General features: G+C 37.8%; 1 protein-coding gene across 2 annotated transcripts in view; it reads left to right on the forward strand.

Annotated features, from left to right (window-relative positions):
• Positions 1 to 23,749, forward strand: part of LOC128550092 (tRNA (guanine-N(7)-)-methyltransferase non-catalytic subunit wdr4-like) — a 126,807-nt gene that overhangs the window by 67,237 nt on the left and 35,821 nt on the right. For both annotated transcript variants that reach the window (XM_053528248.1, XM_053528249.1), the window contains 3 exons: positions 4,221 to 4,377; positions 11,879 to 11,991; positions 15,516 to 15,573. In XM_053528248.1, the coding sequence (XP_053384223.1) occupies positions 4,221 to 4,377; positions 11,879 to 11,991; positions 15,516 to 15,573 (328 nt within the window). The remainder of the gene's footprint in view (positions 1 to 4,220; positions 4,378 to 11,878; positions 11,992 to 15,515; positions 15,574 to 23,749) is intronic.

Below are 23,749 nucleotides of genomic sequence, written 5' to 3' on the forward strand. Positions count from 1 at the left end.
AAGTTGAACTAATGACAAAAAGCGAGTTTGGGGAGTGAGCTGACTGACTGCTTAAGTTGAACTTAGGACAAAAGTCAGTTTGGTGAGGTAACTGACTGGCTGCTTAAGTTGAATTTAGGACAAAAAGCAAGTTTGGTGAGTTAAGTGACTGGCTGCTTAAGTTGAACTTAGGACATAGAGCGAGATTGGTGAGTTAACTGACTGGCTGCTTAAGTTGAACTTAGGACGAAAAGAGAGTTTGGTGAGCTAACTGACTCTGACTGGCTGCTTATGTTGAACTTAGGACAAAAGTGGGTTTGGTGAGTTAACTGACTGGCTGCTTAAGTTGAACTTGGGACAGAAAGTCGGTTTGGTGAGTTAACTGACTGGCTGCTTAAGTTGAACTCAGATCAAAAAGCGAGTTTGGTGAGCTAACTGATTCTGACTGGCCGCTTAAGTTGAACTCCGAACAAAAAGTGACTTTGATGAGTTAACTGATTGGCTGCTTAAGTTGAACTTGGGACAAAAAGTGGGTTTAGTGAGTTAACTGACTGGCTGTTTAAGTTGAATTTAGGACAAAAAGCGAGTTTGGTGAGCTAACTGACTCTGACTGGCTGCTTAAGTTGAACTTAGGACAAAAAGCGAGTTTGGTGAGCTAACTGACTCTGACTGGCTGCTTAAGTTGAACTTAGGACAAAAAGTGGGTTTGGTGAGTTTGGTGAGTTGGCTGACTGGCTGCTTAAGTTGAACTTGGGACAAAAAGTGGGTTTGGTGAGTTAACTGACTGGCTGCTTAAGGCAGGTGACTGTTTAATATACTAAGGTGAGTTAAACTGTACAATGTTTCAAAATCAGTAAAAGTGTCTTAGACATGTTTGAAACAGCTTTTCTGCAGTGGTGTTTTATAATTTATTTGATACTCTGCGGGTGACTTATTTTCTTTCTGTTATTTCTAAATGTAAAATTGTTTTATGTCAAACATATTTCCAATAAAGATATGTTTACCCTGTAAACTGCAGCCAAAGTTTTGCTTTTGGTCGATTAGAAGAAAATGACTTTCATATTAACTATTATATTCTCCTTTAGCTGTTTTTATATGGCACTAAAAAGCTACTGTTATTGGTATGTATTCTCTTACCACTATTCATTTAGGAAAACTTGCCAGAAAAGTGAACCAATTACTTCTTAACCCATACCCTGCTAAACTTTTCCATCTTTGAATTTGGACAGTAACTGTTAAAAGGGGTGCAAACCAAAAAGTTACTGAGTGAATGGCGAACAGTGCAGATCATGATCAGACTGCATGGATGTGCAGGCTGATCATGATCTGCACTGGTCGCAAAGGCAGAATCTATCGTGTTCAGCATGATAAGGGTTAAGAAAGTATTAATGTTTTATTAAATGACAGATCATTCTCTGAAGGACAGATGTGTTCAGTCATATCAAATATGAATAATAAATGTGTTTATATCTATCTGCCCAATTACCACACTTTCCAAAGTAATTGCATGTTTTTTTAGCATTTAAAGTCAGATGAAACAGTTTTCTTATTTGTGTAAAGTTTGAATAGAAAAGCTTTTAATATAATGTTGGATTCACCAGTATTTGAGTCAGTTCTATGTAAAGTCATCAAGTTTATATGTTTGATGCAAGATGGTGAGTATAAATGTAACAGATTTTGCAAGAAATTGCAATATATCCCATATTTTTCACAGAAAAAAGAAACAAAAACAAATAGGCCAAATTTACTATATATACTAAATTGTCAGACATTTTAATTCGGAGAAAATGGTTTTCCCCTGAAGTTTTCAGATTGATGAAATGAAATTTACAATTCATTTAAAACTTATATATCACCATAATGCACAGTTAAGTAATTTAGACAAGTTTATATTTGTGAGTACTTGATGAGACGAAATGTTATCAGTTTTGACAGAAAATTGATAGGTTTCAGAGCAAAGGCTTCTGGGAAACTGTCCCGCTGATAACCAATATTCGCTTCTTGTCTGCCGTAGACAAATTACTTACACGAGCCGTAACCTTCCATAAATATGCATCATTTATATCTTGATACACTTTCGACTGACACGATGGTTATGAATTTTCTCAAGGTTCATTTAAATATTCATTAATCGTGTAAATGCACTGTGGTGTTCTCTCGTTAATTTCTTCCCCTTGGTCTTCCACGTCTTGGTTGATGGTGTTCCGAGAGAAGATAAACGAATATTTCGATGAAAAATACGAAAAATTCCGCATGATAAGTAGTCTGTGAGAAGTCGTGTTTGTTCAGCGATGTTAGCCAATGTTTTGGTAAATAGTATCAATTTTCTCCCGGAATGTGATATTTCCATTTTTGGCAGTCGGCTAATATAGAGTACTATTCTATACTATTTCAGCTGTATCAAATCCCCATCTGCGTGTGATAAATTCATTTTTGGGAACATGTTATAATTATTGCTCGGGTAGTTTGACAGACCAATTTTCATTTAAGAATGGGTTCGGATTGAAGCATGGCTAGAAACATTGGATGATGTATCAGAGTTCGGAGTTGCATCAAGATTCCCATTTTGAATGGTTTAAAAAATGCAGATCTGTACAACATAATTAATTTTGAAATATTTCAATCATATTCTTTTCTACATTTTGGACAAATTTGTAGGCAAAATAATTGAGAAAAGACAGTTAATATACTAATACTTGTAGTAATAATTTTGATATCAATCATTTTAGACTGTGATTGTTTAATTGTGCTAAATTGCCGGTTTCTGTAAGCCTGCACAATATTACATGAAAATAACAAAATAAGAATAAGATATCCTAAAAAGTAATGAAAAAAAATAAGAAAAAAAAATTTCTACAGAGGGTACTTTCAACAAAGTTTAAATTACATTATCATGAATTTCCTTACTTGCTGAAAAAAAAGAAAAAAAGCAAAAATTAATTCCAGAAAATTCTCTGTAGAGTTTTTAAGACCATTCTCTGAAGCATGTCAGCGTTACCGCGGTAACATGATGATGTTGTTTGCTTTGTTTTCTGGACAATTAAGTTGGCTATGATTGGTGTGTAACATACCAATATGGTGATTGATCTTAATTGAATGATAGTTCACTCTTATCAGAGTGAAAAGAAAGTAGTTCTAACCTTATCTTGCTGCAAATAGTTCCCCATTTTATCTTAGAAAGTTCTAAATGGATGGTAATGACTCATCAGATAATCAAATGATGGACATTGAAGTGAAGGGTGTATGTCTCTAAATGTATGTGTACTGTGGACATTATCACTTGTATGGTTCATAACACATTCCGTAATTTACAAGACATTCAGCAGAATTATAGTTTGACTTCACTTTCGTAATTTCTTAAATATTGTTGCTGTTATTTATGTTTTAAAGTACATTACTTTGAAAGAAGAAAAAAAACAACGTAGATACGAAAAGAAGCATTATTCAGTTCATATCATTGTCTGTAAGCTTTTTCTTGGCACGAAAATAAAAAGTTGGATACACCTAGGTGTGATAGTCTGGTCTGAACGCGTGTATAATGTTTCGCTTTACTACAACTTAGACAGCCTTTATTAAGTTTAGAAGACAGAATTGGTCAAGAAAATCTGTAAATGTGTATGTTTATAGACTTAAAGGCTGTAAAATATTGACAAAAGCAGATGATGGTATCCTGGCTTGACCTAATAAGCTGATAAGATGTCTTACATGTTCAAAAATAAAAACATCAGAGAATGGCTTTGTCAGAGTTATCTCCCTTTGTGTTATGTATGAAGTCACAGTTGTTAATCATCATTTTTAAAATCTAGTGCATATTTGAACACTAGATTTGTTTTAGTACAGGCAGCTTTTGAATAAAGACAAACATCTTTAGTGTTGGGTACTTTAATTTATGTGATTATTAAAATGATATTGTTCATCAGTAACTGGAGCATACTTCGGCCAAGAGTTGTCATGTTATGATTTCTGTCTCTTTTTAGGTGTCGGTAATACAAGGGTTATAAAAGGGTATACTGGCCAGCCTATATGAACAGTAACTTGATTCTAATGCCTGCCTAGTTAAAAACATCAGACTTTTTGTGAGAATTCTTTTTGGTCAATTGGTCAAGTTTGTATTCATTTTTAGCAGATTTTGCATCCATCTAGCAGCAAAAGTTGACCTTAATTTGTGCAACAGAAGCTTGTAGATCTACAGGACATGTCTAGTATGGCTCATTTTAAACAAAACTATTTTCTGTTTTCAGGTTGGTTGCTCGGCGATGCACAGCGATTACATTTCCACAAAATGAGAAGGAAGTGGTGGTTGCTGACCGAACAGGTGATGTGTATAGGTTCTCTCTGATCGATACGGATAGTGATGGAGAACTTATTCTTGGACACCTTTCAATGATACTAGATGTTGTAAGTACAGCTGTTTAAAACTCACTGAACTGAAGGTTCAAGGTCAGTTTCTAGTGTTGGTGAATGGTCTATTGTCCTACTTCCACAATTTTTCACAAAATTAGGTCAGTAGCATCATTCTCAAATTTGTTCACATGGTTCTGCTTGATCTCTTTTAGGGGCCACTAGAGCTTAAAACAGAAAAAGCCTTTAAATGACTTCTCATCAACCACTTGATGGGTTATCACCGAACATGGTCTGAAACATCCTTGTATGGACTTCTCTGAATTTTTTCTTTCAGACGGTCTAATTTAACAGCTGTAAGAGTTTAAGATATTTCATAAATATAATATAATTCCTTGTCTACATGAAAATGTCACCAAAATAGTGATTTTCTCATAGACTTCCATTGATTCGGAGTCATTTTTTAAACCATCTTACAAAAAATCAAGCACAGACCCTTAGAATATGTTGAGGGTTGTTGTGCATTTCCTTACCTCTCATGAACAGACTCAATCAAATCAAACTGAGTCTGCTATTATGTTGCTTGGTTGTGTTCTGTTCTTCCATGATAGTTTTTTTTTTTTTTTTTACAGATTTTATTATCTATTATGGCTGAATTTTCTTAGAATTACATGTTTCTTTGAAAATTCAGGGTGTAATCAAATTCTACCTCTACCTTATAATTTTTTTTTCCAAACATGCAGAACTACCTTAATTAAAGCCAACATAACATAAAAAGGACATTCACTTCAAAGCCCATGATTGGTATTTAAAGTCACATAAACATTTGATAGACATTTACAAAGCCATAAAGTATCAATCAAGTTGTATTAAAACAAGATAATGTGACAAAATATATAATTTATCTCAGAAATGTCTAGAAAAAATGTGGTAAGAAAAGGAAATGCAGATAATTATTGTATTTGTAAATTAAGAGTATTGTCATGTGGTAGAGAAGCCACATTAGTAAACTCCTTTCTGGCTAAGCTTTAAGATGAAGATTGAATAGTTTTTATGTTTTGCATGATGGGGCAGACCAAGCAGTTGCCCCTTTGAAATCTAACTCAGCCATAAAATAAAGGTGTAAGTCTTTTTGCAAAGATAGCCTGGTGGTAGAGCGTCCGCTTCGAGTGCGGGAGGTCGTGGGTTCGATCCCCGGCCGCGTCATACCAAAGACGTGAAAAATGGTACCAGTAGCTCCCTTGCTTGGCACTCCGCATTAAAAGGGAAATTGGCCTCTTCTCTCATATCCGTGTGGCGATGGATTCCATCAGGAAAGAGGTGTCGAGAGTGATTAATATAAGCTGTAGAACTTCCTTCACAATCTACCTAAAATAAGTTATGTATAAACTAATGAAAATTGAATGCTTTGCTCAGAAATAATGATATACATATTGTATTGTTATTCAGGTGAGTAGTTCATTTGAAAATTCTCACCCACAAAATATTTTATGCCACTATTTGGTCAGCTGAGAAGCAAAATATTAGGCAGAGCATACAGTCTTTGTTTGCTGATACTGTAAGGGCCATGAAGAGTTGTTCAAGACATTGGTAGATCAAACCAGCCAAGGTTTTAGTGTTGACATATAATTAGGTTGTACATTCCAGAGTATCACCTTTAGATGTACTGCATGGTATGTCATGTATATTATGTAAGGAATATACAAATAATGCTGAAACAGATTTTAGCTAGACTTTACGAAACAAAAGGTAGAGCTGTTGCACTCGCCCCAGCATCGGCGTCGCCATTGGTTAAAGTTTTTGATAAAGTACAATATCTCTGTTACTATCAAAGCTATTTACTTGAAACTTAAAATAATTATTTACTATCAAAGTGTACACCAGGAGAAACAGTCCCCATAACTGATTGAATTTTGACAGAGTTATGCCCTTTTTAACTTAGAATTTTTGGTTTAAGTTTTTGATAAAGTCAAATATCACTGGTTACTATCAAAGCTTTTGATTTGAAACTTAAAATAGTTATTTACTATCAAAATCTACACCAGGAGAAACAATTCCCATAACTCTTATTTGAATTTTGACAGAGTTATGCCCCTTTTTAACATAGAATTTTTTGGTTAAAGTTTTATAAGTTGTTACTGGCAAAGCTCTAATTCAGAGTCAAATACTGAGAAAAGTGTAGCGCGCTGTCATCAGACAGCTCTTGCTTATTTTATTAGCTCACCTGTCACAAAGTGACAAGGTGAGCTTTTGTGATCGCGCAGCGTCCGTCGTCCGTCGTCCGTGTGTGCGTGCCTGCGTGCGTGCATCAGTTCGTAAACTTTTGCTTGTGACCACTCTAGTGGTCACATTTTTCATGGGATCTTTATGAAAGTTGGTCAGAATGTTCATCTTGATGATATCTAGGTCAAGTTCGAAACTGGGTCACGTGCGGTCAAAAACTAGGTCATTAGGTCTAAAAATAGAAAAACCTTGTGACCTCTCTAGAGGCCATACTTTTGAATGGATCTTCATGAAAATATGTCAGAATGTTCACCTTGATGATATCTAGGTCACGTTCGAAAGTGGGTCACTTGCCTTTAAAAACTAGGTCAGTAGGTCAAATAATAGAAAAACCTTGTGACCTCTCTAGAGGCCATATTTTTCATGGGATCTGTATGAAAGTTGGTCTGAATGTTTATCTTGATGATATCTAGGTCAAGTTCGAAAGTGGGTCACGTGCCCTCAAAAACTAGGTCAGTAGGTCAAATAATAGAAAAACCTTGTGGCTTCTCTAAAGGCCATATTTTTCATGGGATCTGTATGAAAGTTGGTCAGAATGCTTATCTTGATGATATCTAGGTCAAGTTCGAAACAGAGTCATGTGGGGTCAAAAACCAGGTCAGTAGGTCTAAAAATAGAAAAACCTTGTGACCTCTCTAGAGGCCATACTCTTGAATGGATCTTCATGAAAATTGGTCAGAATGTTCACCTTGATGATACCTAGGTCAAGACTGAAACTGGGTCACGTGCCTTAAAAAACTAGGTCAGTAGGTCAAATAATAAAAAAACCTTGTGACCTCTCTAGAGGCCATACTTTTCATGGGATCTGTATGAAAGTTGGTCTGAATGTTTATCTTTATGATATCTAGGTCAGGTTTGAAACTGGGTCAACTGCGGTCAAAAAATAGGTCAGTAGGTCTAAAATTAGAAAAATCTTTTGACCTCTCTAGAGGCCATATTTTTCAATGGATCTTCATGAAAATTGATCTGAATGTTCACCTTGATGATATCTAGGTCAGATTCGAAACTGGGTCATGTGCAGTCAAAAACTAGGCCAGTAGGTATAAAAATAGAAAAACCTTGTAACCTCTCTAGAGGCCATATTTTTCATGAGATCTTCATGAAAATTAGTGAGAATGTTCACCTTGATGATATCTAGATAAAATTCAAAACAGGGTCACGTACCTTTGAAAACTAGGTCCAATAGGTCAAATAATAGAAAAACCTTGTGACCTCTCTTAGAGACCATATTTTTCAATGGATGTTCATGAAAATTGGTCAGAACTTTTATCTTGATAATATCTAGGTCAAGTTCAAAACTGGGTCACATGGGCTCAAAATCTAGGTCACTATGTCAAATAATAGAAAAAACGGCGTCATACTCAAAACTGGGTCATGTGGGAAGAGGTGAGCGATTCAGGACCATCATGGTCCTCTTGTTATACATCTTTATGCTAAAGATAAACATAAAGTCTGTTACAGAAGCAAGTTATTTAGACACGGTTTACACAGTTCGGTATATGCTTATTGCATTCCTTTAAAGATTTTGTTAAAGATGATAAGCTGTGAGCGAATATCACAAGTTATGACAGTGTAAAGTACCCTTAATTGCCAGTTTCAGGAAGTGTAAAAAACATGCAATGAAGATTGACAGAATTTATCGACTCAGACATTTTATATTCAAGCAGAAAGGTGAGATCTATACTAGAGCAAAGACATGAGGTTATAATATAGAGATTTTGCTCTGACTGGACAATGTGTTTGAGGAAATGGAAGTATTTCAGCTGTCAGAGTTTGAGCAAATGAAGTGGAATATCTCATAAATTTTTAGGGTACATAAATCTGAACCTTTATCTACCCACTCCCGGCCCCCTTCCCAACCTGCTTGTGAATCCTGAATACATTGTGACTTGTAAATTTAACTAGTCATGAATATTAACAAGGGGAGAGAGGTGGTAATAACAATTTTGCAAAAATCAAACATGCATTTCTAATATTGGTCTAACTCTGTGAAATGGGCCTTTTTCTTAGTGCTCTCATGGTCTTTTTGTTTAATCAGAGGGAATTTATGCTTTGCCCAGTATCAGTCAGTCCATCTGTCACACAAAATGGGATCTTGCGACAAGGTATTTCTTACGAAATTGTGATACATGGATAATTGGCAATATATGGAGATATGCACATCTGTTTGTTTGGTTGCTATGGCAGTGAATGTGGTTGCTATGTCAACAAATAGTCCAAAAACATGACAAAAAAGAGGGTTCTGTGATAACTTAAAAAGTACGAAAGGTTTTTTTATGAAACTTTATTCAGGGATAGGCGACAGCATGGAGAATATATACATCTCATTTTATTTTGTTGTTACGACAACAAGTGTGGTTGCTATGGCAATCAGTATTTCAAAAAATATTACAGAGATGTGGATTGTCTTATGGCTTAAGAAGTACAAGAAATTCTCTTGAAAGTTGGTAAATAAGTAGAAGCAGTGTGGAGAACAGGCACATTATTATATTTTCTCCAATGTTCCATCCATATGTCCATTTCTTTGTCCTTCTGTCAGTCACAAGTGGTTGATTCTTTCATAACTTTAAAAGTGCAAGTAATTTTTTCATGAAACCTGGGATATAGATAACAAGAGGGTCATGATGGCCAAGTATCTCTCACCTGAGTTTAGTTGCTTGCTTGAAAAACTGTTTTGGTAAAGCTTAGAAAACAAAAATCTAGATGAGTAGGTCATGGTAACAATTATTCAAGATAACTACTGAAATCTGTTAAACAAGATAAACAATCTGACCAAGTTTCATGAAGATATGTTCATAAATGTGGCCTCTACAGTGTTAACAAGCTTTTCCTTTGATTTGAGTGGTGACCTAGCTTTTACCCCACATGACCCAGTTTTGGATTTGGCCTTGAAATCATCAAGATAAACATTCTTACCAAGTTTCATGAAGATAGAGACATAAATATGGCCTCTAGAGAATTAACAAGCTTTTTCTTTGATATTTGAGCAGGTGACCTAGTTTTTGACCTCACATAAAACAGTTTCAAACTCGACCTAGGAATCATCAAGATAAACAGTCTGACCAAGTTTCATGAAGATAGAGTCATAAATGTGGCCTCAAGAGTGTAAACAAGCTTTTCCTCTGATTTGACCGGATGACCTAGTTTTTGAACCCATATGTTGTTTTGAACTTTGCATAGGAATCCTCAAGATAAATATTCTGACCAAGTTTTGTGAAGATAGGTTCATAAATGTGGCCTCTAGGGTGTTAACAAGGTTTTTCCTTTGATTTGACCTGGTGACCTAGTTTTTTTACCCCACATGACCCAGTTTCGAACTTGGCCTAGAGATCATCAAGATAAACATGCTATGCAAGTTTGTGTCAAATCAAAGCATAAATGAAACCTCGATATGGCTGAAAGGGCCAAACTAGAAAATTAGAACCCTTGATAGAATCTAGCTGGTTTTCGAAAGGAACCAAGATCTTATTGTGACTTAATTTGTGTGTAGGTGTGGTTAAAGTCGAATGTAAAAAAACACTTCTATCATGTTCACAAAGTAAAAATTAACAAATATTGGCTCTTTCAGGGGTCAATCAGTGACAGTAAATCAACCTATGATTGGATCTGACAGATTCATCATGGAATCTAAGATCTGTTTTGCAAGTTTGTATCAAATCAAACCATAAATGAAGTCTCTATATGGCTGGAAAAGCCAAAATAGCAAATTTCAGTTTTCGAAAAGAACTGAGATATTATGCGAATACAAGTTGTATGCAAGTTTGATTAAAATCCATTACAAGATGTGGTCTCTATTATGTTCACAAAAAATTGTGGACGGACGACGAACTAAGGGCGATCACAAAAGATCACCTTCTCACTATGTGACAGGTGAGCTAAAAAGCAGCATGTAGAATATACAGATCATTGTATTTTGTCCTTTTTTCACCAGTTTGTCAGTGTGTCTGTCCCATTGTTAGTCACAAAAGAGAGATCCTTTTTTTAAATTTCAAAGTACAGGATTTTTATGCCCCCGAAGGGAGGCATATAGTTTTTGAACCGTCTGTCTGTCGGTCTATCAGTCTGTCGGTCTGTCCACAATTTTCGTGTCCGGTCCATATCTTTGTCATCCATGGATGGATTTTCAAATAACTTGGCATGAATGTGTACCACAGTAAGACGATGTGCCGCGCGCAAGACCTAGGTCCGTAGCTCAAAGGTCAAGGTCACACTTAGACGTTAAAGGTCATTTTTCATGATAGTGCATTGATGGGCCTGTCCTGTCCATATCTTTGTCATCCATGGATTGATTTTCAAATAACTTGGCATGAATGTGTACCACAGTAAGACGACATGTCGCGCGCAAGACCCAGGTCCCTAGCTCAAAGGTCAAGATCACACTTAGACGTTAAATGTCATTTTTCATGATAGTGCATTGATGGGCGTGTCCGGTCCATATCTTTGTCATCCATGGATGGATTTTCAAGTAAGTACGCATAAATGTGTGGCACAGTAAGACGACGTGTTGTGCGCAAGACCCAGGTCGGTAGCTCAAAGGTCAAGGTCACACTTAGAAGTTAAAGGTCATATTTCATGATAGTGCATTGATGGGTGTGTCCGGTCCATATCTTTGTCATTCATGCATGGATTTTAAAATAACTACGCATGAATGTGTGGCACAGTAAGACGACGTGTCGCGCGCAAGACCCAGGTCCGTAGGTCAAAGGTCCTAAACTCTAACGTTGGCCATAACTATTCATTCAAAGTGCCACCGGGGGCATGTGTCATCCTATGGAGACAGCTCTTGTTTTTCATGAAATCTGCCTTATAGATGGTAGCTAGGTTATTTGGAGAATATGCAGGTATTTCATTTAAGTTTCAATACAAAAATGTGATTCCTATGGCAGCATATATGACATTTCTTACAGAATACACAAACTTTGAAAATGTCATAAAGTGTTGCTTAAATGTGATTGACCATCTTTGAAGGGCCAACTTAAATAAGATATCGGGGGCTTCCTAGGCCGAGTGGTTAAGGTCACTGACTTCAAATCACTTGCTCCTCATCGATGTGGGTTCGAGCCTCACTCGGAGCGTTGAATTCTTCATATGAGGAAGCCATCCAGCTGGCTTACGGAAGGTCGGTGGTTCTACCTAGATGCCCGCTCGTGATGAAATAGTGAGGAGGGGCACCTGGGGTCTTCCTCCACATCAAAGGTGGAAAGTTGCCATATGACCTATAGTTGTGTCGGTGCGACGTTAAACTCAATAAAATAATTAAGTTATTTTTTCATAGGTTATATCCAGTGATGACAAGTACATAATAACATGTGACAGAGATGAGAAAGTGCGCATCAGTTACTATCCAAATGCCTATAACATACAAGCCTTTTGTCTTCTACATACAGAGTAAGTATTTTATGTTTTTACTAGGTTTTCTGATTATTAAATCTACTTTTGTCATTGAACTCCAAACCATATGACTGAGTGCTTCATTAGTGACCCAACAGACACACCTATGTATGTATTAAAAGTTAATTATGTCTCTCTCAGTCATTTGTCTGTGTGCTTCCTCAGTGGTGTTTCTGATGTGCTTCCTCAAGCATACGACTGTGTGATCCCAGTCAATTTTCTTATGTGGTCCCGCAGTCATGTATCTATGTACTCCATCAGTCAAAAAAGTGTCATAATATGCTTCTTCAGTCATGTGTCCATGATGTTTTCTCAGTTATATGTCTGTATGCTCACTCAGGTGTATCCTGTACTCCCTCTGTCATATTAATGTGTGCTCCCTCAGTCATGCGTTTCTGTTCTATCTCAGTCACGTGTCTGTTTACTCCCTCAGTCATGTGTCAGTGTGCTTCAGTGTCAAGTGTCTTATGTGCTTCCTCAGTCATTTGTTGATGTGCTTCCTCAGTCATGTGTTTGTTTGCATCCACAATATGTGTATGTGCTGCCTTAGTCATGTGACTGTGTGCTGCCTCTGTCATGTGACTATGTGCTGCCTCAGTCATACGTGTATGACTGTGTGCTACTTCAGTCATGCGGCTGTGTGCTGCTTCAGTCATGTGACTGTGTGCTACTTCAGTCATGCGACTGTGTGCTGCTTCAGTCAGGCGACTGTGTGCTGCTTCAGTCATGCGACTGTGTGTTGTTTCAGTCATGGGACTGTGTGCTGCTTTAGTCATATTTGTATGTACTGCCTCGATCATGTGACTGTGTGCTGCCTTAGTCATGTGGCTGTGTGCTGCCTCTGTCAAATGTGAATGTGATGCCTTAGTCATGTGGCTGTGTGCTGCCTTAGTCATGTGACTGTGTGCTGCCTCAGTCAAATGTGTATGTACTCCCTCAGTCATGTGTCTGTTTGCAACCACAGTCATTTGTGTATGTGCTCCCTCAGTCATTTGACTATGTGCTGCCTCAGTTGTGACTGTTTCGGGTTTTGCTTTCACTGTGAGATATCTGTGCATCAGAGGTCATGTGTCTGTGAGTAACCTTGTGCTTTCAGAGTCATTTGGCTGTGCACATTTACAGTCATATGTAATATATGTACATACACAGTCACATCTATATGCTACAACTTGTGTCTGTGACCTCCTTGACTGAGTGGTTAAGGTAGCTGATACTAAATCATTTGCCCCTGACCTCCTTGGTTTTAACTCATGCTCAGATCATCACATCCTGAAGCCATCAAGCTTGTTGAAAGTAAGTACTTCAACACAGCTGCTCCTCTGTGTCTGAAATAATGCTGGAACAGTATCTGTACATCTGTACCCATTTCGGGAGTTAGAATGTCACTATATGACCTGAAAAAGTGTATTGATGTGACTTAAAACCTAGCAACAATTTTTTTTTGTTTCTACAAACAAGATCTTTTTTATAAGCAGGTAGCACAAGGTTTTCTCATGATTGTAATGTTGGGAAACCAGTCTTAGATTTTAGCATTGTCATTGGACAAGTATATGTCGCATTAGTGTGTAAGACACAGTGAAAAAATGTCTACAGATTTCTGGAAAAATGCTTATACCTGTGTATTGGTCAGAATAAAAAAAGGAATCTCAAAAACATGTAATTGCGATTTTTCCGGCACCAGTCAGCCATTGTTGCGGCACCCGTAATTTTAACAAAGTTGTGAAAACGACTTACTAAAATTGCGAGTTGAGATACTAAACTACTCAATTGACAGTCTCAGCACCTTCTCAAACTTCTCAACACCTTTTTGATTTCATCACCTCAAACATCTCCTAATTATCGACTTGTGTATTGCGGCAATTTGTTGGTTTGCTGTACTTGCAAAATGTGTGAAAACACCAACTTGGGAAAATTTTACACAGGTTTTGCTAAAAAACTTAATGATGAGTTATAGAAATGCGTTGTAACGTATATTATAATGAGAAACAGCATTTCTTTGAAGCTTTTGCGGAAGCTTTTAATTTTACATTTTATACAAAATCATTTAAGACACCGGATCCCGATACCGGCTTTACCTATGCCCAAGTCATAGGTAGTTACTCCCCTTGAATTCTTTTCAATGTAAAGGTTTGTGGTGCAAACAAAGATAAATTTTCTTAATTTTTGAAACAGGGAAAAAATGTGGTCTTGTCTTGTCGCATCGGTCCTTCCTGACCAGAATCTCGTTGGGCCTCTGTGGTCGAGTGGTTATGGTCACTGACTTCAAATTACTTTCCCCTCATCGATGTGGGTTCGAGCCTCAGTCGGGGCATTGAATTCTTCATGTGAGGAAGCCATCCAGCTGGCTTACGGAAGGTCGGTGGTTCTACCCAGGTGCCCGCTCGTGATGAAATAATGCACGGAGGGGCACCTGGGGTCTTCCTCCACCATTAAAGCTGGAAAGTCACCATATGATATATAATTGTGTCAATGCGACATTAAACCCAACAAAATAAAAAGAATTACCAGAATCTCGGTGAAAAGGTGTGACCAATACTTTTACGATGACATAAAACCTTTGATCTTCTACAAAAGACCATCATTATTTACTAGTACTTGATTTATGTTTACCTTGTTGTAATGATTTTTAGCTTGTCTGATTTTTGAAAAAAATCTACGAGGTATTGTCGTCACTTGATCGTCGGTGTCCGGGCGTTTGTAAATTTTTTTGTTTAGGTCTACCTTTTCTCAAAAACTGTAAGAGCTACAGCTTTGAAACGTTGCACACTTGTTTATCATCACTAGGAGACTATGTAGGCCAAGAACCAGAACTCTTGCATTTTGTCAAAATTATACCCCTTTTTGTACTTAGAAAATTTGAGTGTCTTGGTTAAAATTTTTGTTCAGGTCCGCCATTTCTAAAAATCTTAAGAGCTACAGCTTTGAAACTTTGCACACTTGTTTATCATCATTAGGGGACTATGTAGGCCAAGAGCCATAACTCTGTTTGCATTTTGTCAAAATTATAGCCCTTTTTGTACTTAGAAAATTTGAGTTTCTTGATTAAAATATTTGTTTAGGTCCACCTTTTCTCAAAAACTGTAAGAGCTACAGCTTTGAAACTGTGTGCACATGTATTTGTCATCATTAGATGACTTAGTAGGCCAGGAACCATAACTCTGATAGCATTTTGTAAAAATCATGGCCCTTTTTGTACTTAGAAAATTTGAGTTTCTTGGTTAAAATTTTTGTTTAGTTCCACCTGTTTCCAAAACTATAAGAGCTACAGCTTTGCATACTTGTTTATCATCATTAGATGACTATGTAGGCTAAGACCCATAACTCTGACCTGCTTTTTGTCAGAATTATGGCCCTTTTTATATGACTTTTTTTCTTGCATACTGATCAGCACTTGCAGACAAGCGAACACACCCATAGGCTGTGCTCTTGTTTAATTTGTTTATATTCAAATCAAAAGTAAATGAAAAACTTTAAATTGTTTTGAAATAATATATATTTTTAATTTGTTTTTATTGCAACAGGTATGTTAGTCAAGTGTTGTATTTGAAAGATTTCAACTGCATTGTGTCTGGATCAGGGGTAGGTGTTTTATACGTGTTTTGTTTTCATCAGACAAAATATAAAACATAATAGTAAGTCATTTTGTTGGTTGATGTTGGTTTAAGCGGCCTTTTTTCTAACAGCATTTCAGTTATATATTATTGTTCAGTTATAAGCTACCTGTATTCATTTGACGTGAGGTACCATACCAGTTCTAGCTTGTTTTATTTTTCCACAAGTAACTGACAATTTCCCCACATGTTTCCCCACCCAGTTTGTCCATAATAAAGAATCATTTGTCAGCCTTCCTTGTTGTTTGGTCAGAGTCTGTCAGAACCGAATTCTTTTTATCAAATGATCAGTTGTTCTACCTCAAGGTGAATGTCAGTGTACTGTGGCTACCTTGCTCAAACTTAAATGAAGGGGAGCAGTTTTCTAGTGGTTTAAGGTATTGGCCACTCAACCAGTGGGTGTGGGTTTAAACCCCACTGAGACCATGACCATGTCTTCTCATATGATGCTAGTACTGGTTTTTCCAGGAGCTGATTCAAGTGTGGTTCAAATAAGCTTGAAGGTTTCAACACAATTGAGCTAAATGTATTAGTTTAAACTAAACTTCTATGAGCAGACTAATGTACTAGGAGATGAAATGTATCATAAATTAAAAAGACTAAGATTGCAATACATGTACATGCCAGCGAATGTGTGCATCATTGATATATGGCTGCTTAAAATGTTCACATACATGTACAATATTTTGAATGGCAAACTATGATTTTACAATATTTGTGTTTTATGAACTTGTATAGATCAGAATTTGGTTAACTTGCCTTGTTGACAACCAAGGTGCAATTATGTCAAAAATCATGCACATACCCAAACATGCTTACATACACATATTGAAATCACGAGCTAAGTATCGTCTTCATACCTTCAGCCTCTATGTGGTAATGGGACCTGTATGGCGATTTGTATAACTTGCCCCTTCCTTTATAGCCTTGTCCTTTTGCGAGTTCTAGCCTTGTCAGACATTAGGTGAGTTCTTTGATTGGTGATGAATACCCTGCTTGTTGATGGAAGGCCGATAGTTCTGCCCACTAATACCTGGTGTGGCACTGGAAGTCTCCATAGTTATCAAACTCACAGCAGTCACCTTTGATATTAGTTGTCTTGGTGACTCAGCAAAAGAAATTGTCCTAATTAGAGTTTAATTCATCTTTAATATTTAATTAGATCTTACAAAGATATCTCCAAGACAATAAAAATAACTTATTTATTAGTCAGATCCAGAACAAAACCATATTATCAAATATTTACAAAAGCTATCAGTTTTGTGTAAAGGTATTATTTAAATTATTTTGTTGTATGAATAAAATGTCAATTTTAAGAGACTCCTGAAAATATTCAGTTTACTGAAATTACATTTCAAGTATGATTAATTTATACTATTTAAGTCAGTCAATTGATAGAAACAGAAAGAGACTTTTTTTTATCAAATTAAATCTTTCTAAAAAATCTCACTGTATGACTGTATTTAAAATCATGAAAACATGTGACAAATCATCCAGTCTAGAACATTAACCCTTACCCTTGCTAAATTTTTAGCTCACCTGAGCACAAAGTGCTCAAAGGTGAGCTTTTGTGATTGCCTTGTGTCCATCGTCCTTCGTTGTCTGTCCGTCTGTCGTCCGTCCGTCGTTGTCAACAGTTTGAGTGTTAACGCTCACAGTTTTGGCCCAATCTTAATGAAGCTTGGTCAGAATGTTACTCTCAATAAAATCTTGGATGAGTTCGATATTGGGTCATCTCAGCTGGGATCAAAAACTAGATCACCAGGTCAAATCAAAGGAAAAGCTTGTTAACACTCTAGAGGTCACAATTTTGGTCCAATCTTAATGAAACTTGGTCAGAATGTTACACTCAATAAAATCTTGGACAAGTTTGATATGGGTCATCTGGGGTTAAAAACTAGGTCACTAGGTCAAATCAAAGGAAAAGCTTGTTAACACTCTAGAGGTCACATTTTTGGCCCAATCTTAATGAAACTTGGTCAGAATGTTACCCTCAATAAAATCTTGGATGAGTTGGATATTGGCTCATCTGGGTTCAAAAACTAGGTCACCAGATCAAATCAAACGAAAAGCTAGTTAACACTGTAGAGGCCACATTTATGACCGTATCTTAATGAAACTTGGTTAGAATGTTAATCTTGATGATCTATAGGCCACTTTCAAATCTGGGTCAGATGGGTTAAAAAACTAGGTCACTAGGTCAAATCAAAGGAAAAGCTTGTTAACACTCTAGAGGCCACATTTATGTCTGTATCTTCATGAAACTTAGTCAGAATATTAATCTTGATGATCTTTAGATAAAGTTCGAATCTGGGTCATGTGGGGTCAAAAACTATGTCACTGGGTCAAATCAAAGGAAAAGCTAGTTAACACTTTAGAGGCCACTTTATGACCATAATATTATCTTAATGAAACTTGGTCAGACTGTTAATCTGGATGATCTTTAGGTCAATAGGTCAGGTGAGCGATACAGGGCCTTCATAGCTCCCTTGTTAAAATGGACTGGCCGTTCATTCAATTTGGGCAGTTCCACTTATTCCATATTACTCGACATAAAATAAGAACATGTACCATTCTTTGTCTTTTATTTATCTCATTGTTATACTGTTAAATATTTTAAGATCATATAACACATTATGACGAACAAATGACTTAAAATTCTTGATTTCTAAATTAATATATTCTACATCTGCTAAGGTAAATGCATCAATAGTTCTGAGAAAACATTGAAAAGTTAAGTTGGCATGTTTTTGGCCGATCTTCAAGCGAGAGGAGACCAGGCGCAAGCATGAGACAACACGCGATGCGATGACCCCTAAAAACCGCAGACGGCACCCAGCACACGGACCACACCCGAATGTATGACAGCAGACCTCAGCTCACCACGGCTCCGCATCAAAACGATGCCACGAAGCAAGTCAGGGGCTGCTACCAAACACTCAGTGCTAGAAAGCTGTCTGATACATGTCTGTGCTAAATCAAGAACGACAATATTGGCATTATTGTCCACGAAAACGGCACGCGTTAAATATTCATGAGACAGCCCAATTCTTCAGCTAGTAAAACTAAAATACGGACTGACCGGGCCTACCACACAAAACACCAACTGATGCACCCCAGACACACTTCACCTTGCAAGAAGCAACGCAACATAGGCACCACACCACATTATAGTGAAGCATTACAGACAACGGAATGCAACCAGGGCCTCACCAGTACCATTGTGATGCATTACAGACACTTCATATCGCAAGAAACAACACAACATAGGCATTACCAACACTATAGTGAAGCACTACGGACAACGGAATGCAACTTGGGCCTCACCAGTGCCATAGTGATACATTACAGACACAGCCTAGGTTTCGCCAATACTGTAATTATTCACTATAGAAGCTTCACTACGCAAAAAAGCAAAGCAACCTAGGCATCACCAGAACCTATAGTGGTCGCGAGTTCGATCCTCGGGCGGGGCGTATGTTCTCCGTGACTATTTGATAAACGACATTGTGTCTGAAATCATTAGTTCTCGACCTCTGATAATTCATGTGGGGAAGTTGGCAGTTACTTGCGGAGAACAGGTTTGTACTGGTACAGAACCCAGGAACACTGGTTAGGTTAACTGCCCGCCGTTACATGACTGAAATACTGTTGAAAAACGGCGTTAAACCCAAAACAAACAAACAAACAAAAAAAACCTATAGTGGTGCACTACAACCACTTCACAAGCAAGCAACGCAACGCTATGCAATCTAGGACTCGCCAGTACTATAAGGACGAAATCCTAGTGACCCGAAGCAACTTCAGGTCAACCAACCTTAAATAGCAAGGTGCATCTTTTGCAATGAACAACCTTTGGTGCACTGTTTAAGACAGTAATGCCTTTGTGATAGGCCCGATAAAGGCAAACATAGTTTCACCAAACTGAGCGGACCGTGTCCATAACTGACAGACGACAACGCTAATTACACTGAACTGTTCCGAATAAAATTCATCACACCAAACGCATAGATATATCTCTAGTTCGGCGTCTACCGTATAAATCGCCACAAAACAAACACCCAACCGGTTATTGTTTAGCAATCTAATTAACTCGATATCTCGCCTGATCCCCTCAGTTCAACATTATTTGAGCGACAGTCCTAACATTTAAGGTATAATTACCGATTCATAAAAATTACATAACACAGAAATAACTGCCAGTGAGCCTTATCTTTTATCTAGAAGCTAAGATATAAATGAAAATACCTAAGCTAAAGTAATACACAAGTTCATGTAATTTCTTTTCCTGTATTTTTTTACAGAAAATGTCTTAAACATTAATTTAATTTCCGATATCCTAAAAAAGCACACAGTTCCAATTAAAAACATTCTAACGAATGCTGTTATTTATCAACACAATACACCTGAATTCCATAAATTGGGAACTATCCAAAAGTTAATTTCCAGGAAGTATCTACAGTACTTTGAAGTTTCTTTGACTTGGCTTCTATCACAGAACATTCATCCGTAACTTCTTTGAGTATGATTATAATTGGGATATCGGAGACTTCACAGTGTACGTTGCACTAACAGCTCACTGACATCTTCAGTAAATGCCATATAAGAAATCTGTACCCTGAAAGTATAATACAAAACGCAGCAAATCTGACACAAATTTCTCCAGAATGTCAGGTCTTTCACCAAAAACTAAGTTAACCATAAAAAATTACTGCATTAGCAACTTTAGGGATGTGGCGGGAGGGTAAGTTTATCTTTACTGAACGACATGTAGAAGAACAGTAGATTCTGTCAGTCAGTGTATAATAACGGTCTATTCGCCCTTTCAGACGCAATGTGAGAAATCTGCACGTGCTTTTTGCTTTTATATCGAACAACTGGCTGTGTTCTCGGCTCGCTGAACATGCACATCAGTACTGTATTGATAAAACGAGAACCAGTTCAACTGAATAATAAAGGCCGATTAATCCCGAATCCTTAGCAACTATCAAACATTGTAAGTCTCGAGGAATAAATGAAATTATTTTAAAGAAATAATTAATCCCCCGCCGTGGCGGAGGGATTATAGGAATGGTCTGCGTCCGTCCTTCCGTCCGTCCGTCCTTCCGTCCGTCTTTCCGTCCGTCCTTCCGTCTGTCCTTCCGTCCGTAACAAAATCGTGTCCGGTCCATATCTCCTAAACCCCTTAAAGGATTTTCATGAAACTTGGGTCAGATGCTCACCTCATCAAGACGATGTGCAGAACCCATGAGTCAGCCTTGTCGGTTCAAGGTCAAGGTCACAACTCGAGGTCAAAGGTTTGAGCCTGCCATTTTGTGTCCGCTCTATATCTCATAAACCCCTTGAAGGAATTTTATAAAACTTGGGTCAAATGATCACCTTATCAAGACAATGTGCAGAACCCACGGGTCAGCCTTGTTGGCTCAAGGTCAAGGTCACAACTCAAGGTCAAAGGTTTGAGCCTTCCATTTTGTGTCCGCTCTATATCTCCTAAACCCCTTGAAGGAATTTTATCAAACTAGGGTCAAATGATCACCTCATAAAGATGATGTGCAGAACCCATGAGTCAGTCATGCCGGCTCAAGGTCAAGGTCACAACTTTGGGTCAAATGTTTGAGTCTTCCATTTTGTGTCCGCTCTATATCTCCTAAACTCCTTGAAGGATTTTCATCAAACTTGGGTCAAACGATCACCTCATCAAGGCGATGTGCAGAACTTATAAGTCAGCCATGTCGGCTCAAGGTCAAGGTCACAACTGAAGGTCAAAGGTTTGAGCCTTCCATTTCGTGTCCGCTAAACCCCTTAAAGGAATTTTATAAAACTTGGGTAAAATGATTACCTCATCAAAACAATGTGCAGAAATTATGAGTCAACCATGTCAGCTCAAGGTCAAGGTCACAACTAAGGGTTGAAGGTTTGAGCCTTCCATTTTGTGTCCACTCTGTATCTCCTAAACCCCTTGAAGGATTTTCATCAAACTTGGGTCAAAGGATCACCTCATCAAGAACTCATGAGTCAGCCATGTCAACTCAAGGTCAAGGTCACAACTGAAGGTCAAAGGTTTCAGCTCTGTATCTCCTAAACCCCTTGAAGGATTTTCATGAAACTTGGGTTGATCACCTCATCAAGACGTTGTGCAGAATTCATGAGTCAGCCATGTCAGTTCAAGGTCAAGGTCACAGCTAAAATCAAAGGTTTATCCTTTTACTATCCATAGCAGTGGCGGGGGATTTAGCTGTCCTTCAGACTGCCTTGTTTATATTATTATGCCCCCCTTCGAAGAAGGAGGGGTATATTGTTTTGCAGATGTCGGTCGGTCTGTCGGTTGAAATGTAGACCAATCTGTTTCAGGATGATATCTCGCTTGGGCCTAGGATCATGAAAGTTGATAGGGAGGTTGGTCATCACCAGCAGATGACCCCTAATGATTTTGAGATCAGTAGGTCAAAGGTCAAGGTCACAGTGACCAGGAACAGTAAAACGGTTTCTGGATGATAACTCAAGAACGCTTGGGCCTGGGATCAGGAAAATTAATGGGGGAGGTTGGTCATGACCAGCAGATAACCCCTATTGAATTTGAGGTCATTAAGTCAAAGTTCAAGGTCACATTTGCCAGGAACTATTAAACGGTTTCCGGATGATAACTGAAGAATGTTTGGGCCAAGGATCATGGAAGTTGATAGAGAGGTTAATCATGACCAGCAGATGACCCCTATTGATTTTGAGGTCAGTAGGTAAAAGATCACGGTTACAGTGACCCGTAACAGTTAAACCCTTTCCGGACGATAACTTGAGAACGCTTGAGCCTAGGATCACGAAACTTAATAGGGAGGTTGATTATGACTAGCAGGTGACCCCTGTTGAATTTGAGGTAAATAGGTCAAAGGTCAAGGTCACGAACCAGAACAGTACAACTTTTGTTTACAGTGAGCAAATAATTTGTTTCTTGTGCAATTACAGAATGTATCAAGGGGGGCATTTCGTGTTCTACAAGCTCTTGTTATTCAAAGGGATGTTTTCTGAAAATTTACTGGCTGAATAGCGAACAGTGCAGACCAAGATCAGCCTGCATGAGTGTGCAGGTTGATCTTGGTCTGCACTGGTTGCAAAGGCAGAATCACTTGTTGGCAACAGGCTAAATGATTATCCCCCTTTAATAGAAATGTTTTTAATAATAGCCAATGTTGGGCAAGTAGGATAGGAAAATCAAATATTAAATAACTCCATTGAAGTATTAAGCACTCAGTGAACATACTTAAGGGTCAACGATCTTTGTTGAAGTTCCAAACAAACTTTACCAACTTTTAAAGAAGATGAATGGAACTTGACATTTTATGGCAGTTTACAGGTGTTCCTAGCCTGGCATAAGTAGATCAGGTAAATCATGAAAATTGTGCTCCCATGTGGTCAAAATAAGATATTCACAATGATTTTATTTTCAAAACAATATTTTGAAACATTCAAAATACTCTGGAGTACTAAACCACATTATTTTGAACTGTATAACCAGCTAGGAATCGCAAATCCTAAACAGCCTGAAGGTATGAGAAATAAAAGTAACACAGATTTACAAAACTTACAGTGTTTATTGACTTTGTCAATCATAATTCGAACACTGTCTAGCTCTTACTGCGGTGATACCCGCAGTGTGATTCGTATGTACAGTCTAACCTGTACTAACGGTCACCTCCAATCAGCGGTCACCTCCGTTCAGCGGCCATTTTATGACGCCCCCGACGGATTTTCCTCTATTTTATCACTTTATTTAGTGGCCACCCGCCGTCCGCGGCCAGCGGCCACCGAAATTGCCTCCCGACCGCCGTATTTGATCCCTTTCAGCGGCCATTTTTCTTCCAAAACCAATTACTTTTAGGCAGTAATCGCCGAAGATACCCGATTTTTGAGAAGCACGTGATTGCTAAGTTTCGCGTGACTTCACCACAAGAACGACAAAATGAGCTTCTCAATTAAAACTGATAACCAAAGGTGTAATCCCCTTTTGTTATGATAAAATGGCTAGTAATTATCAGCAATTAGCGTGTCACCTCGTGTCAGTTTTGTTGTTCACAGTTTGACCTCGGTTAAAGATAATACTCGATAACTAATTAGTAGCATAATATTTGTGATTTTTTAGCTCATCTGAT

Source organism: Mercenaria mercenaria, chromosome 17 (assembly GCF_021730395.1).
Source record: "Mercenaria mercenaria strain notata chromosome 17, MADL_Memer_1, whole genome shotgun sequence".
Taxonomy (NCBI): domain Eukaryota; kingdom Metazoa; phylum Mollusca; class Bivalvia; order Venerida; family Veneridae; genus Mercenaria; species Mercenaria mercenaria.